Source organism: Ochlerotatus camptorhynchus, unplaced genomic scaffold (assembly GCF_037179485.1).
Source record: "Ochlerotatus camptorhynchus isolate MF236.1 unplaced genomic scaffold, CSIRO-AGI_Acam_v1.1 ptg000539l, whole genome shotgun sequence".
Lineage (NCBI taxonomy): Eukaryota > Metazoa > Arthropoda > Insecta > Diptera > Culicidae > Ochlerotatus > Ochlerotatus camptorhynchus.
Window position 1 is genome coordinate 1,965,467 of NW_027041022.1, and position 15,899 is coordinate 1,981,365.

A 15,899-nucleotide genomic window follows, 5' to 3' on the forward strand; every position below is an offset into this window, starting at 1 on the left:
TTTCGAGCTTCCCATGTGTTTTGTGTTGTTCTCTTTTAGGTGCAACGTTTGTGGTTATTGCTCACCTTTAAACAAAATATACGTTCCTGCTGCAAACAGGTGGTAGCTGGATGTGATTGTGATGTTTAGCTCCGTAGGCGACCCTTAGGCTTTTCCCGAGTTAGTCTAGAGGCTTACAAAACAGAAACAACCTTATATCCGACAGGAATTCATTTTGACCTCAGGTCAAAGAGTTAAAACAAATTAGCTTTTACTTTGAATAAATTCATGAATGAATTTTGCAGACCACTCTCACAATGAATTAATTTTCTTTCAAATTACATGCTGATGCTACAACCCTGGTGTCCCCCAATATACTTCATTTTGCCCGATTGCCAAGCTAAATTTTATCGGCATAATTAAATGTCAATTTTTCGGATTGTTGCTCGTTTTACCTTATCCCACTTGGCTGAAACTTGTATGTGTGTGTGTGTGTGTGTGTGTGATTGTGTGTGTGTTTTTGTGTGTGTATCTACAGCTGATGCTGTTCTACCGGGATTTTGTTTGTCAGATCATCCCACACCGACGACCGGTGAGACACTGGAATTCGTTGTTTTCCGTTCGCTCTGTGAAGCAATTACGAGAGCTGCTGGCTTTTGCTGTACTTCTACATCACTGTCCTCTCCCTGTTATTTGAAGCTGGCATACGGTTCGCTGGTTCAAAATTCTTAATACCATCTGTTGTTGAAAGTGTCTTATACAATATACAGTGCGACGGGCGATATCTTTAATACTAAAGCACCTTCATGACTTTAAGTTGCTGAAATTATAATTTCATCCCATCAGGATTTTCTCTCAATCAATGTTGGCGTCACTTTGTTACGTAATTACCAAAAATCGATCGACTACTTGCAATCTGATAGTTTTGGTTGGCTCGTTTAAATGACGTCCGGCAGATTGGCTTTTCACGCTCTTCCTGAACTTGGTGTAGTGCTCGCCAAACCACTCCCTCGCGGTTACATCACAAAAGCACTGCGCCATGCTTTCAAAATTCCGTCCATCCAACTCTTTAAGCACTTTCAACGAGCAGCGAAAAAAAAAACTGAACAAAAGTGTAAAAGTTCCCAGAATGCTTTGTTGAAATTTTAATCAAATGCTTCAGCTGGGCCCTTTTTATGCTCGGTTCGCTTTTATTCCCAATTTAACATGTAATACCAACCAACCTCCTACCCAGCACCACTATTCTGTATCCTACTTAAAACTGGGTGTTGATGGTGATGATGGGTGTTCCGTTAGATAATTTTTTTTTTCGGAACCACTTTTCAGAACCACCCCTTCCCAACTTTCAATAATGGATGTCGCACTGTTGTAGTCGTTTGGGTTTTTTGTGAATTTGTGTTGTCCCCGCTTTCAAAGCTGTCCCCATTGTTCGTGCGATGCATGATTGATGGTTTAAGCGCTTGGCCAACGGAATAAATGAATGGACACGTTCGAAATGTTCGATGTCCATTTGATGACCGATGTTCGTCGTGTGTGAATCCTTTCCTGCTGTCTCATCATACCTCCCATCTCTGTGATCCTCTATGTTGTACCATTATAGAACGTTGTTGATTGAAATACTGAACAGTTGATACTTTGACCTTTTCGGATTACTGACTGCTAGCCTAATGGATCAATGATATGTGAAATCGGCTTTTTCGTCCGGAATCGGATGCTACCGGTTTGAGAAGGATTAGCTATTGTGCCTATTCGGTGTTGTTAAAATTTACGAACCGATGAAGACGCAATTTAAACCTATCAAATGTGGCGATTCAGAGTCGAAAGATAATGCTGGAATGCGTTATTTGTATATCAGATATTATTTTTTATTCGATAAAAGGACGACCCTTACGAGCAATCTCTACTTCAGCATGTTATGAATCAAGTAATATTTTTTATCTGAATATTAAGAGTCAGTTATATGCCACAGAAGGTTGTCTACTCAAAGAAATGTCGCAAGAAGGCATGTTATGCAACTAGTTAAGAACTCTGTCTTTTGAACTAACTTTACCATATGATGTACATTTTCCCGGTTTAGATGTAAATTTTGGTTTCTATTTTGCTATATACATTCCATATTTACAAGTTCAGTAGTGTATCTTCTATGTACTTTTCTCTTCATCTTCTATCATACACTCCCTTCTTCTTAAACATAAGATCCCATTCTCTCTGTCTCAATAGATGTTGTAATTATCACTCGTAATATAAGATGGTGTTGAGTATGACAGCACGTTCCACTAACGATAACAACCGACCCAGTGAACGTGCAAACGATAAAACGTAATCAAATTCCATCTTATGGGAAAACAACTCTTTTCTCTATCTCGTTCTATCTGCTTCTCGCCATTCCCGAATGTGTTTGTGCATTATGTGTTGGTCGCTCACCGAAAACCCTCCTACCGATGGGTATTTGTCGCCATGGTCGTCGTCGTCTGCGAAAATCAATTCGGTACCCGATGCTGCTGACCACTGACACTAGACTGTATCGATGTCCGGCGCATTCGGATCTTCCACCGGCGCCACCACCGCCGAACGTTGGCCTTATCGATGGCGTTGCAGGCGGACCACCGAGGTTTGTTCCCTACCAGATTCGAATTTCTTTTTTTCTCTCCTGTCCCATTAAGAGTGCTACATGGCAGGTTGATATGAAATGCATGATCGTTGTCGTTTGCTACGCTTTGCTGATGGGGATATGCTCTGCGACTTTCATGAGTCTTGGGTTTTCAATTCAGAGCACAAGAAACTCGCACAGCATTTCACTTTTTATCTGGTGTGGCAAAACTGCTCTCAGCAAGGAGAATTAAGAGCGAATGTTTATGGTGTGAGCTATCCGACCTTGGGACAGGAGAACGAACTCGTACAACCCCATATATGCAGCAAATCATATAAAATAAATAACGAAATGTCAGTAACGCAACCAGCCCTGCAATTCCCCAACCCAAATACGTACGACATATGTCAACATCGATGGGAAAAAACATAAAATTGCGAAACTTTTTCTGCCGGTGCTTCGCGACGATGCCGATGGTAGGTAGAGAAAGTGGTGAAACTTGTTTGTGGAAATGGTGAAGCGAATCAGGTACAAACAAAAAAAAACTGCGATCAAAACTTTCCCGACAAGAACCTTGCAGCGGGTTAGTCGTTGGGGAACTTTTGTCATCTTTTCAATTAATTCTCGGTGATAAGGGACTTTGGGTAGTTCGGTGTAAGGAAAAAGGGATAACATGGATTCGTTTCCTGCTGCCGTTAGCTGCCGGATGTAGACTGTCATCGGGATTTGCAGGTGAATTTTTAATTTTCCCTCCTTGATCGAGGAAGAAAGTGAAGATGTCAAATTTTGTGACACAACTTGAAACGTGGGTTGACAGGTTGATTGAGATAACTTTCGTCGTTGAAATGGAGCGGAAACACGGAGCAGTGCGCAGTTAACGTGTTGGAGTAGTGGTTTATTTCCCATTACTAGATTGATTGTTTGACGTAGACTACGTCTTACGGGAAGGTACTGGGGGTAAATCGGAAATCTAAAATTGTGACCGTCACGAAAAGGTGTAAGGTTTTGAGCGCTTATAACCTTGTCATTTATAGATGAAATTGAAATCCAAATGCACCAATCGATAGAAAAAAAACTCTCACAATCTGCTTCAATAAATGCTTTGCCAATTTTCTAAAAAAAAAAATCGTTGAAAAATGTACTAAAATAAGTGATAATTTTATGACTGTTTCAATGAAATAATCGTTCTCCCCGAACCAAGTCGACATAATCGAGTACCATTTGATTGCGCATCGATTTGCTTGAACCTGTAAAACTATGTAAGAGCTCTGCTGTCGTTCCTCTGCTCATTAAAGCTTCGAACGGCGTGGCAAGCAGATGCAAGAGCAAATCAGCAAAAGGTGGAATTTTTCCCTTTGCCTCTGCTAAAGCTAGAGCACTGCTGTTGTGAATCCGCTCATATTTGCATCGGACAAACGGTGAGGTAAAATAGTAGCAGTCAGCGTGCTTACCTTGACGACAACCAACGATGGAGTGGAGATGATGAGGAATTTGAGGAGATCGCCCGAGCAAAGTCGGTTAACAAAATGAAAGCAAATCGATATTAAAGTGTGCAGTTCCTATCATAATGAAAACTCATTTCATCATATTGTGCTTTCATTATGCAGTCAAGACTTTTTAAATGAAAGCAACTTAACTTGAAGTTCTGCTGTTTACGTCTTGTTTAAAATTTAATTGAAATTCATCTGTCGTTGAGCTAATGATTATTGTTTATTTGATTTGTTTAACACATTTTAGGTCATTCGTGACTTGCCCGGGGTGAGATTGGAGCCCAAGTCTTTCAGCTTGAGAAACATGAATGGTAACCATTTACTCCAGGCCCGTATTCAGTTGAACATTATGAATGCAAAATCAGTAATCAAATTGATTTCATTGAAAGCAGCATTAGTTTTCCGTTTGCTTCAACAGTGTAAAATTTTGCTCTCATTTTTGCTGTGTTAACCGTTAAGTCAACCAAAATGAGATCAACCACGGTTGTAGTTGTCGTAGTTATTGCTGAATCCTCTATTTGATTGGAAGCCCCTACCACGCCCTCTGTGGTGGTACTTTGGTCTTCCTGATGTGCACCATAGTGCCATCATGTTGTCCTGCGATCCCGAGTTGCCTGGAGTGACTTGACATTCCAGCGCATCTGAGATCGCTTTGTTTAGGGTCGCTGGGTTGCGAGCCTTGATGAAAAATCTTGTCGCTGGGTCTTTCAACCCATTTGTGAATGCCTGAACGGCAATTGGTTCTACGATGTTCGCTGCCGCGGCTTCGCTCGCAAACGTACCCGTTGATACGTGTGCGGCTGCCAGCTTTGCAGTAAGCTTTTCGATTTCTGCTCCGTAATCGGAGATGGACTTATTACCTTGTTTCTGTGTATTCATTTCGTTCTCCACCGCTCGTGGAGTAACCCTTATGGCAAACTTTTGCCGTAGAGCCTGTAGAGCTAGCGCGATGGTTGCTGCGTTGTCAATAGCACCATGCGCCGCTCCGACTAATGTTGTTTTTAAAAACTTCAAGATGGCTGCCTCCGGCACATCCTCCGCATAGTCCTTTAGTAGTTCCACGCTTTCGATGTATCTTGTCAACCCGGTGACAGATCCGTCGAAAGGTCCAACCAACTTAAGGGCCAGCGAAAGATCAAGTTTCGGCGCCATCTTTGTAATTTTCTGTTGTATAATTTTCCTTAAAGCTTGATATGTGCTATTGAGCTTTTCTGTGTATTTATTTTGTTGGGCAGGATCTAGTTTTCCCTTTATTTTTAAAATTTCAGAGTTAGCCCTCTGGAAAATATAAGCGCAGTACTCTTGTTTCTTAACAAGCGTTCGGTGTTGGTATATCCTGTTTGGGCTCTTCTGCAAATTAATCAAATTTACTACTAGGTAGCCAATCAACTCTTCGATGCAGAGTATCGCACTTTCCATGAAAGGAAATGAATGCTCTACCTGCTGTTATTTAAGTTAAAAAAAATATACTTCCATAGTTACATAGGTCATTTGGAAATGAATATATATATGTAAGACTATCGGCTCACACTCTGTATCACATTTCTCATGAAAAGGAAATGACTGCTCTTCTTTTGGTCTTCCTTCGTTTTCTAGGATTTCATCTTTGTTGTATTTGTTTCCTAAAACAACAAATGAACAAGTATTACAAACAAGACATATATCAAAATTAAACTAACTAATAAAAAAAAAATACTTCCCAACGTATCTCCTTGTCAGGTGTCTGTGCCGGGTTGTCGATTATTAGCGGTTGCCTGTTGATCGTCGGTGGAGGTCTGCATTTCCTTAGCCGCGTCCAATGTCATCTTTAAGCCGTTGTAGGCCTAGTTTAATTCCTCAATCAGTCCTGGTAATCTGGGTCTCAGTGCAGCTCCTGCTGCCAGTTTATACACGGTTTCTATGATCTCGCACTTCGCGGCTATCAGTTCAAATATCACCTTTACCACTGCGGGGAATACGTTCCCAAAATTGTTTTTTTTTTTTTGTCCAAAATGTTCGATCGTTTGGGCAACGATATGATAGTCAATACTATTTACTCCTGACATGGTTATTATTTTTGCATTTCCGCGTAACGTAATTATCCGGTTTATCACTTCATTCCGTTTATTCCATACTGTTCAAAAAAATCGTCCTTTCTATTTTTTTTTTTTCTTCTTTGCACACTTACGCCCCTGTTTCTAAACTTGTGCATTAACGCGGCGTGCCGCTCTCTCGGCGACACGTTCGGTGTTGTATCGGCTCACCTTCGCCACTGCCTTAAAAATTAGATATCCGGCGGCAAAAACCGCCATGGCACACAGCGCTCCCGTTTGGGCTGTGTGATTTCCGCATTGGGCCCCACTCGCGGCTGCTGGTGCGGCGACGATTTCGTCCGCACTGAACCAGCCCATTGTCTCTCGCGGTTTTAACAAGCGGCAATAACGAATTCGGCAATAACGAGACCTGACTGTACACTGGCTTGCTGTCAGGCTTTTCTTAGTAAAACTAAGATTTTGTCACTTTCTTCACACTCGCTATGTTACTGTTCTGTCGGTCGTAAATTAACTTCCACTCTATTCGCGCCTGCTTTCTTACGTTAGCGCTCAACCACTTAGTGCCGTCGTGCTTAATCACTTAACTGGTTGTTAGATTTTTTGTTCACTTTCCCACTCGTGGCGGTCACCCGTGATTGAATTATATGTTTCGCGATTAGTCTTTTGCTTCTCTCAGAATCTGGCAGGATCACCATGAACGATAGAGAATTAATTGCCCTTTTTGTGGGGCGCTTATGGCTTCTTCAGTTTCTGGTCTTAACGGCCCGGGACTACCATTCCAGTTCAGCTACAAAACTCGACTCATTTATTCATTAATTCTTTAGCGAGCGCAAGCTCGCGGGCTGTGGTGCCTACGTGACCCTTTTCGTCGCATCAGCATAAATGCGTTCATCGCCCGGGTGGCGTGATCGCATTTATGCTGATCCTCAATGTTTATAATCGCTCATGGATAAATATCCGGGCTCGCGCAGGGTTGGCATCCACCACAGGAGCATTCAAAATAAGTTACATCATAACAGCAAATTTGGATTTCAATTTGATCTTCAGCTTTGCTCGGGCGAACAATTGGTCCTTTTCAGGACCACACCTATTTTACAGAAAGAGTTATAGTTTTCGGTCTCGTTCAAATAATATGAAACGCGAAAAATGTTATTTTTATATAACAACCCCCCCCCCCCCTCCTATCCTCCTTTAACGACAACCTATAAAGAATTGACGATAGTTTTTTCAACCGCCAAAAGAGTAAAACATTCAAGTTGAGAGAAAATTTGCATGTCATGTATGCTGCATCTCTCACAGCTACAAAATAGTGTTAAACATGTATGGTACCGTAAAAGTGAGTAACATTGATAGTTTTTTAAAATTATATTCTAAATATTTTTTTCAGCAATGAAGGTTTTTCAAATTTTATTTTTTAAAACAAGTACGGAGAATCGAAGAGTTAATTCGTTAGTAATATGTTTAACAGAAATTAAAGCATTTACACTATGTTTTACTTTTGTGGCCGAACTTCAGTATTTTGATTTGGGGTTACTTTGATAATGCTCGATGAATGTAGAAAGAAATGGGTGAAGCTCAAACAATTTAGTTCAAGAAATATGAAACTTTGAATGAGTATATAAGCAGAAAACCTCATAAGCAATAAGAATATAACATTGAATTTGTTATGGCTATATCAGAAATACATTTCATTAGTAATGGTTTGAGTGCTTTTTCAAACAGGCGAGAAACACAAGAATTGCTTTTTAATATGTTTGTAAAATATGTTACACGTACTATATAAAAACTATTTACGATATAAACGGAAATACTCTAAGCTTCAATATGAAACCAATGTCATATATAAATTAATTCGCGGTCGTGACATAAACATGTACCTGGAAGGCCATGGGACCGTTCTCCTCAAGATCTAGAACATATTTAAAAATGATCAATCCTCGAAACTGATCCTAGAGTTCTTCGGTTTTTTCGAAAGCATGTGGAACTGCGATATAAGAAAGAATTTGGGGTCATGACATAAACATGAACCCAAATGGCCATGGGGCCATCCTCTGGTAAGTACATCCGTAAAAGAGGTCAATCAATGAAACTGATCCTAGAGCTCCGCAGTTTTTTTTTTTTTCAAAAACATTAGGAACTGTGATATAACAATGAATTTGTGGTCGTGACATAAACATGTACCTAGATAGCCATGGGACTGTTGTACGGAAGATCAAAAACATCCGTAAAATGGTCACTCTATAAAATTGAGAGGTGTAAGCGGTACTATGACGAGAACCTCAACGGTGATGCAGTAGAAAACGAAGGTGGCACGGCAACAGATTTTGGAGCACGCGAAGAAGACGGCAGGCTACCAGCCCCTGGTCTTCAAGAAGTTGAGGAGGAGATCGGTCGGCTGAAGAACAACAAAGCAACTGGTGCAGATCAACATCCAAGTGAGCTATTAAAATAATGGGAGGAGTGGATGGCAGGTGTCGTATGCCCAATCTACAATAATGGCGACAAGTTGGATTGCTGCAACTACCACGCGATCACAATGCTGAGCGCCGCCTACAAGGTACTCTCCCAAATTATATGCCGCCGCCTGTCACCATTTGCAAGAGTTTGTGGGGCAATACCAGGTGGGATTCATGGGTTCATATTCGCGATTCGGCAGGTTCTGCAGAAATGCCCCGAATACAACTTGCTTACACATCATTTGTTCATCGATTTCAAATCCACATACGACACAATCGATCGTGATCAGCTATGGCAGATTATGCACGAGTATGGATTTCTGTATAAACTGACGCGATTGAACAAGGCGACGATAGATCGAGTGATGTGCGTGGTTCGAGTATCGGGGACACTCTCGAGTCCCTTTGAATGTCGAAGAGGGCTACGGCAAGGTGAACTTTCATGTCTGCTATATTACATCGTATTAGAAGGTGTGATCAGAAGAGCTGGGATAGACACGAGTGACACGATCTTCAGAAAGTCCATCCAGCTTCTTGGCAAGGTGGATCGACCAAGTAGAAGGCGACCTGCAGACCCTTCGCAGACTACGAGGCTGGCAAAGTCTGGCCATGGATCGAGTAGAGTGGATGAAACTTCTTCGGACAGCAGCGGACAACAAGGCCTTAGCCCGATTGCAAGCAAGCAAGCCATAAAATTGATCCAAGAATGAAAAAACCGTGGAACTGTGATATTAGAATGAATTTGGGGTTTTAACATAAACATGAACCCGAATGACCATGGGACAGTCCACCGGAAGATCCGTAAAAGTGGTCCATCTATGATAGAGCTCCGTAGTTTTGTTGAAAACACTTCGAACTGTGATATATGAAAGAATTTAGGGTCGAGACATCAACATGAACCGAATCATCCGCAAAAGTGGATCATCCATAAAACTGTGAAAAACCCGTAGTTTTTTTCGAAAACTCTTGGAACTGCGATTAAAGATAGAATTTAGGGTCGTGACATAAACATGGATCCAGATGGCCATGGGAATGTCCTTCAAAAGATCCGGGATACCCGAAAATTTGTCATACTGTGAAACTGATCCTAGAGCTCTGCAGTTCTTTTTTTGAACACTGTGATATAAGAAACCACAGCTCCTAATGTCTTTGGAAAAAAAAACCGCGGTGCCCTAGGATCAGTTTCATTGATTGACTTCTTTACGGATGTTCTGGACTTACCAGAGGATGGCCCCATGGCCATGTGGGTTAGACTGATGCAAATTTTGACATTTTCGCTCCACAGTGCTCAAATGGTTCCAAATCGGGTCCTGATTAGTCTCCCAAAATTTGAACTCATTAGATAAGAAACTGACTTCGCACAAACCATTTGAAGTTTATATGGAAATTACTATGGGAAAACCAAATGTTTTGTTCATATCCATCTAACAATTTACCATATCGCTCTGCTTTAAAAAATGATAACTAAGCTCGTAGAAAATTTTCTTGCGGACTTTAACAATAACTTTTTTATTTGAAATTTCTCATGAAAGTTATCTTCTAGAGAATTTTAAAACTCTTTTAGACAAATGTTTTATACTTGAATTTGTTGCCTGTATCTCTTCTAGTAAAAAAGATATACCCAAATATAGTAAAAAATATGACTAAATTCAAATTGATTTTATACGAGTTTAAAAAATAACATACCTCCAATTTTATCATATTATTGAGAATAACGTACGCCCTTTCAAATGCCGTAAAAATTTTTTTTTTTTGTTTGCCCCAACCAGAAATATTAACATTTGAAAAGTGCATATTTTTAGTATAAAAACGTCAATAATTCTTGATAGGCGAAAGATATTGACAAGCTTTGTTCAGCAAAAACTTGCGCCTTCTTAAGATCTAAAAGTTATCCGAAGACACCTTTGCCGAGAAATTTGAAATAAGAAAACTAGAACAAAAAAACTGTTTTTTCAAGAGCTCAATTCAATAAAATAGCTCTAAATCGGCCAATTCGGTCGAAAAATGTATACCTTAATTTATTCAAACAAAAAAGTTAGATTTTTGATTTTAATGATAATAGGAACCACCCTAGAATTCATTGTCATTAAAATGAGGGCCTAGCTATAAGGAATAACTTTGTAGAAGAGACTTTTAGTCTAAAGTTTCAATTTCAGGCTCAAAACATATCATTCCACCTAAATTTGCATTCTGGACCACTGTGCACTGGACGTTCCGATGGCCATCTGGGTCCATGGCCCAAAGTCATTCTTATATCACAGATCCTAATGTTAAAAAAAAACCGCAGAGCTCTAGGATCAGGTTCATGGATTGACCACTTTTACGGATGTTCCGGATTTTTCGAGGACCGTTCCGTTGTCTCCAGGATCCATATATAGGAACCATGACTGTATTCTGGCTAATTGTGAACATTTTTGCCCATTAATCTAAATTACAGATCTTGCGACACTTGCAAAACCCTAAAACCACACCTTTCAAAAAAACGTGTAACAACTCTTTTCGCTTTTTAAAAAAGTAGAAGACTCTATTTTCAAACTTTTGACAATCAAAGTTATCTACAAACCCAAGGAATTCTAAAGGTACCACAATTTTTGAAATTTATTAAGAAATGGCTAAGTTGTGCCGTTGCAAACTTGCTGTTACACGTTTTTCGGAGGCTTCGTAGTCGGCGTAAAGTTTTTTACCCACCGTATTCGGAGTGTTAAGTAGAGCTTTACATGTTTGTTTGTTACATAATTCATGCACCAAGTGGATTAGCGAGTTTTTGGGTGGTGCTGTGTTTTGTTCGGTCCAAAAAAAATTAAACCTCTGAAAATGGGTTGGAGCGTTTTTGTGTAAATGAAAGAATGGAAAAAAATAAATAAAAGGTATAGGGAAAATGCAGGTAATGTCAGCCTAAGTGTCCCTAATTTGGACCCATACATAAATTTAGCAATCGACTAAATTTTCAATAGCAACCAAAAATATCCATTAGTAACGTCCCAATAACACGTTCATCTAGATAAAATTGATAAATAGCATATTTTTAGCGACGAGCCCAATCTTAGATCCATAGGCCAACATTAGAGACATTTCCCCTATTTCTGAAAATTTGTAGTTCTAGTTCCTCATTATGTGGGTGAGGAAATTGACATGTCAAGGAGAGGAAATGAAGTGAATTGAGGAAATAAGTTACATTTACTGTATTTTAAATCAATATCAAGAAAAATGCACAAGAGGATCACTAAACATCTCAACGTAGTCTACGTAAACCATGCGGTCATGTCTTGTACACAATCCCACCAATTTTTTATTCCATAATGTTGGAACTAATTCGTTTAACATAACAACATTACTAACATATTACTATACAGAAGACGATGCAACAAATTAACAAATAATACTTCTTCTGCCTACTTTCTAATATGGTTCCTGGGATTCAGATTGGCTCTTGCACATTGAACGGAGAAGAGAATTTTTTGTAAGAAATTTGAATATCGAAATTTTTAAAGTTTCTGTCAAACCTGGCAAAGCTGCTAACAACCCAAATAACCATAGGCACGTTATTTCGCCTATATATGGGCCTCATCAGAACTGGCAAACACTGGTGCAGCCGTTGTTCAGTAGCATATAGCCAGAAAGGCGAAATAACGTGCCTATAGTTACTTGGGAATGGTCCAAACGCCATATTTAGGAAGGCACAAATGTTTACGCTTAAACCGTTTGAGTCAGGTGCATGGAGTATTCCGTAAAGTTTTCATTTATTTTTTGGAATCTATTTTTAGTTAAGTGGCATTAGGGTGGTCTATATGGTCAGAGAGATCAAAATATATTTGTTTAGTCACTTGACCAACACAATTTTTGATAAAGGTATAACTTTTCTATTTTTATAATAAACTTACCCCTCGTTGGCGATACTGCCATACAATGAAACCACTGGAAGCGGCTCCCGTTTTGATGAAAGATACTTATTGGATAGCGGAAGATAAAGTGTTTGTTGTGTTGTAACTTTTGACTATACTTTTAAGATGTTTCGTTTAGTAAACAAGAATCCTCGGCTCTGTAAAGCTAATTCGATTGATCATTATCAAATAAATTATTTAACAAAAAAAAATTTTTTTTTTGGGAATCATGGGAGCAGCTGCTATCAGATTCTCTGCGCTCAATAAAGTGCAAGAAAATATATAATCAGAAAAGATTCTAATTCAGATTTGTAATCATATCCTCTACTTCAGTATGGTCTTTTTGAACGCATATATTTACGCTTTAGCCTATTGTTTGTCAAAAGTAATAAAAATCATGTTGAATACATACATAATAATTTATTGTGCATTTGTAAAAAAACGGGAATGGTACTTCACTACATCAATGGACAGCGAGAAATAACTTGTGGGTTCATTCCCAGGTCTTTCCACTTACGATATACTCTCCTTCCCCGCTTAATCAGCGCACTTTTGAGAACACAATCTTCTTACTTTAGTAAGTATTTAATTAACTATACAGGCTTAGAAATTATCGTTGACTTCGGTGAATTTCACCAAAGACTCAACAGCTGAACTCAAAAGCTAAAATAAAAATCTGAAAACTCATCTGCAATGACAAAAATTGGTAATTTAAAAAAAAAGATTGATGTCAGTTTTTAATTATTTTTAAAAAATAGGCTTAAAAAGAAGGTTAAAGATTTACCGAACTTTCAGCAGTTTGAGATTTCGGTTAAATCAATACCGAAGACGACAATAATTTCTGACTGTGTATAATTCCTATCTTTACCAGTTGTAAGTACTTGACCAGGACAGATCTCGACAATTGAATATCATTTTCATCTTAGTGTTGCAAATTGAATTACCTATTGTTGCTAATTGGAACATATTTAACTAAAACTCTGTCGCATCAATGATCCCTAACGTTACAAATCACTCCCCCGCAAACCGGTCCTACTCCATTGGATAATGCAACCTAATTCTTTCATCACAATACCCAGCAGACTAAATCTCCTCTCTTCCAAATGGATAGTCCCGATGGTGGCTGTAATATTTCAATGGCACCGCCCGCTTTCCATCGTCAAACTGGTCCATCAGGGCGACCTCATCTGGTGTCAGCCTAAAGTCAAAGATGTCAATGTTCTGTAACGTCTCGGCACGGTTCGACGGCTTCGGTATCGGTATTGTGCCAATCTCAATCTGATGGAAGGGAGCAAAATTAACAACGTTAGAACTTCATCAGACAGACAGAGCACGGCGATAATGGATGGGTGTCAGGTGTGCCGCTGAATCGGAAGGCATAAATCAGAAGGCAAATATTTACCAAGTAGCGGAGCACAATCTGGGCCGTTGTCTTTCCATATTTGGCGCCGATGGCCGTCACATTGGGATGTAGCAGGACATCGGCTGTCACTCGACTGGAGGAATCGCATCGATCAACGCGACCCATGGGACTGAAGGCTGTCACCGTAATGCCTAGATGGCGACAGAACTGGATTAGCCGCTTTTGCGTAAAGCCGGGATTGCATTCCACCTGATTGGTAGCGGGTTTGATGCTTGCACTAGACAACAGACGTTGCAGTTGTTCACTGTTGAAATTCGAGACACCTATACTGCGAACTTTTCCACTGTGCACTAGCTCTTCCATGGCTTTCCAGGTGTCACAAAAGTCAACATCAGAGCAAATCACTTTCCCGGAGCTGTCATACGCGATGAGGTCCTGTTCTTGAAATCCCCTAAAACCCAACCCCATAGGCATGTGCATCAGGTACAGGTCAACGTAATCCAAGTTCAGCTTTTCCATCGATCGTTTGAAAGCTTCGGCCACATGCTGCGGGGCGTGAAATGAATTCCATAGCTGAAATTTTTTTTTCCGATTTATTCGACATAGGAAACAGACCGCTTTTTCTCTTCGAACGTACCTTTGTTGTTATGAACAAATCCTCCCGGGCGACAAATCCTTCCCTTATCTTTTCGTTGACGGCTTGGCCTACCTCACACTCGTTCCCGTACCTGTAAGCGGTATCAATGTGACGGTAGCCGATATCGATTGCCTGCTTGATAGACTTGACTCCTTCCTCGCCTCGGGTCTGAATATAGTGGAGGTAAATAGCGTGGATCCATGAATGAATTACAGCCCACAAACTCACCAAGTACGTTCCCAGTCCAATCAGCGGAATGTCGAAACCATTGGAAAATTTCACCCGTGGCACACGAGTCCACATTTTGCGTCCATGCGCTGTAGCTCCACAAGACCGAACACCATACACTTGTCACTGGTCAGATTGTGCCTATTTGGTGCGGAAAAACTAGACAAGGCAACGATTGGCTGTTCTAATCACAGTTTGGTTGTATTGGAGAGTGGTCAGCGTATCGAAAATTTGCCGGTAGTCAATATGCTGGGATTAGATGAACAAGCTGATACTTATCAGAGTTTGTGTCAGAAACTGGTTTTTCGATAAGAATATTGACGATAGAGTTGTTTATGGGAATTGTGCATTTCGTCAGCTGATAACGTGTTGGGAGCCCGGGGCTATATTTCAACGTTGCACTTTTATGAATAAGAGCCACAGGTAAGCTTCACGTGGACAGTGCTCTTGTTTTTTTTTCTATATCGTTGAATCATGCATCAGCACGAATGTTTTACATTGTAGTCAATTTGTCATGCCAAAAACCAGACTTCCTGTAGCCAATCTTTCATGATTTATCATGATTTGATGACCATCACGTCCATCGTCTTCTTCAGACTATGCTAAGAAAGCAAAACCAAACGGATTATTGTCTTGAAACCCAGTACCGTAATAGATGACGAGGTCTAGCTTTGAATATTGATATGCTTGTTTTGGTAAGTGAACACACAAGCACACTCACTACCTGCATCATCAAAAGCTCAGCCTTTGGCCGTTCCCAAAAGTCAACTAAAGAGGAAGTATGCATAAATCATTTGTTGAATGAGGACCGGATCGTTTATCTTGTCCTGTCCCAGAAAGCAACTCATCAACAATCAGAGCACATTCTAGTGTCTTGAGTATCGAATAGACATCACAAGTAGAGAAAAGGATTTTCATTTCGAAGAAGAACATTCATTATAACATCGCCATCAGTCATGCTTCATTTGAATCGATTTAAGACCGGCAACTGGAAACCAAATCACCCGCAGCATATTAAATTTATCTCCATTTCTATGAGCCCAGCAGAACCAGACAGACCCTTCACCCTGAAGGAAAATGATCTAAAACAACCGCAACTAAACTCAAATATTAATTCCATTAAAAGCCAACCAGCCCCATCGGGTCCCATCGATCTAAACCAAGTAAAATCAATTAGCAGTGAATCAGAAGGCTGTGGCTTAGAAGTACGCCAACCCCTCATCACACTATGGGGAATTTCCA

At 40.1% G+C, this 15,899-nt stretch overlaps 2 protein-coding genes across 2 annotated transcripts in view; one reads left to right on the forward strand and one right to left on the reverse strand.

Moving 5' to 3' along the window:
* Positions 1-2,667, forward strand: part of LOC135713158 (uncharacterized) — a 459,682-nt gene extending 457,015 nt beyond the window's left edge. The window contains exons 8-9 of the mRNA XM_065236272.1: positions 2,498-2,590; positions 2,643-2,667. Of these exons, the coding sequence (XP_065092344.1) occupies positions 2,498-2,590; positions 2,643-2,667 (118 nt within the window). The remainder of the gene's footprint in view (positions 1-2,497; positions 2,591-2,642) is intronic.
* Positions 2,668-13,359: 10,692 nt separating this feature from the next.
* On the reverse strand, positions 13,360-14,765 carry LOC135713145 (1,5-anhydro-D-fructose reductase-like). The gene is made up of 4 exons (XM_065236261.1): positions 14,658-14,765; positions 14,430-14,597; positions 13,832-14,365; positions 13,360-13,707 (listed from the first exon to the last, which is right to left on the reverse strand). Exons 1-4 carry the CDS (start codon positions 14,730-14,732, stop codon positions 13,513-13,515), a joined length of 972 nt encoding a protein of 323 aa, XP_065092333.1. The 5' UTR covers positions 14,733-14,765; the 3' UTR covers positions 13,360-13,512.
* Positions 14,766-15,899: the final 1,134 nt, after the last annotated feature.

Bases quoted from the DNA above. Each gene is read 5' to 3' on its own strand.
- LOC135713145 (XM_065236261.1), bottom strand. From the start codon at position 14,732: ATGTGGACTCGTGTGCCACGGGTGAAATTTTCCAATGGTTTCGACATT. The intron at 14,598-14,657 runs GTGAGTTTGTGG...CACTATATTCAG, and splicing joins TTGGACTGGGAACGTACTTG to ACCCGAGGCGAGGAAGGAGT. The intron at 13,708-13,831 runs GTAAATATTTGC...CCCTTCCATCAG, and splicing joins AGATTGTGCTCCGCTACTTG to ATTGAGATTGGCACAATACC.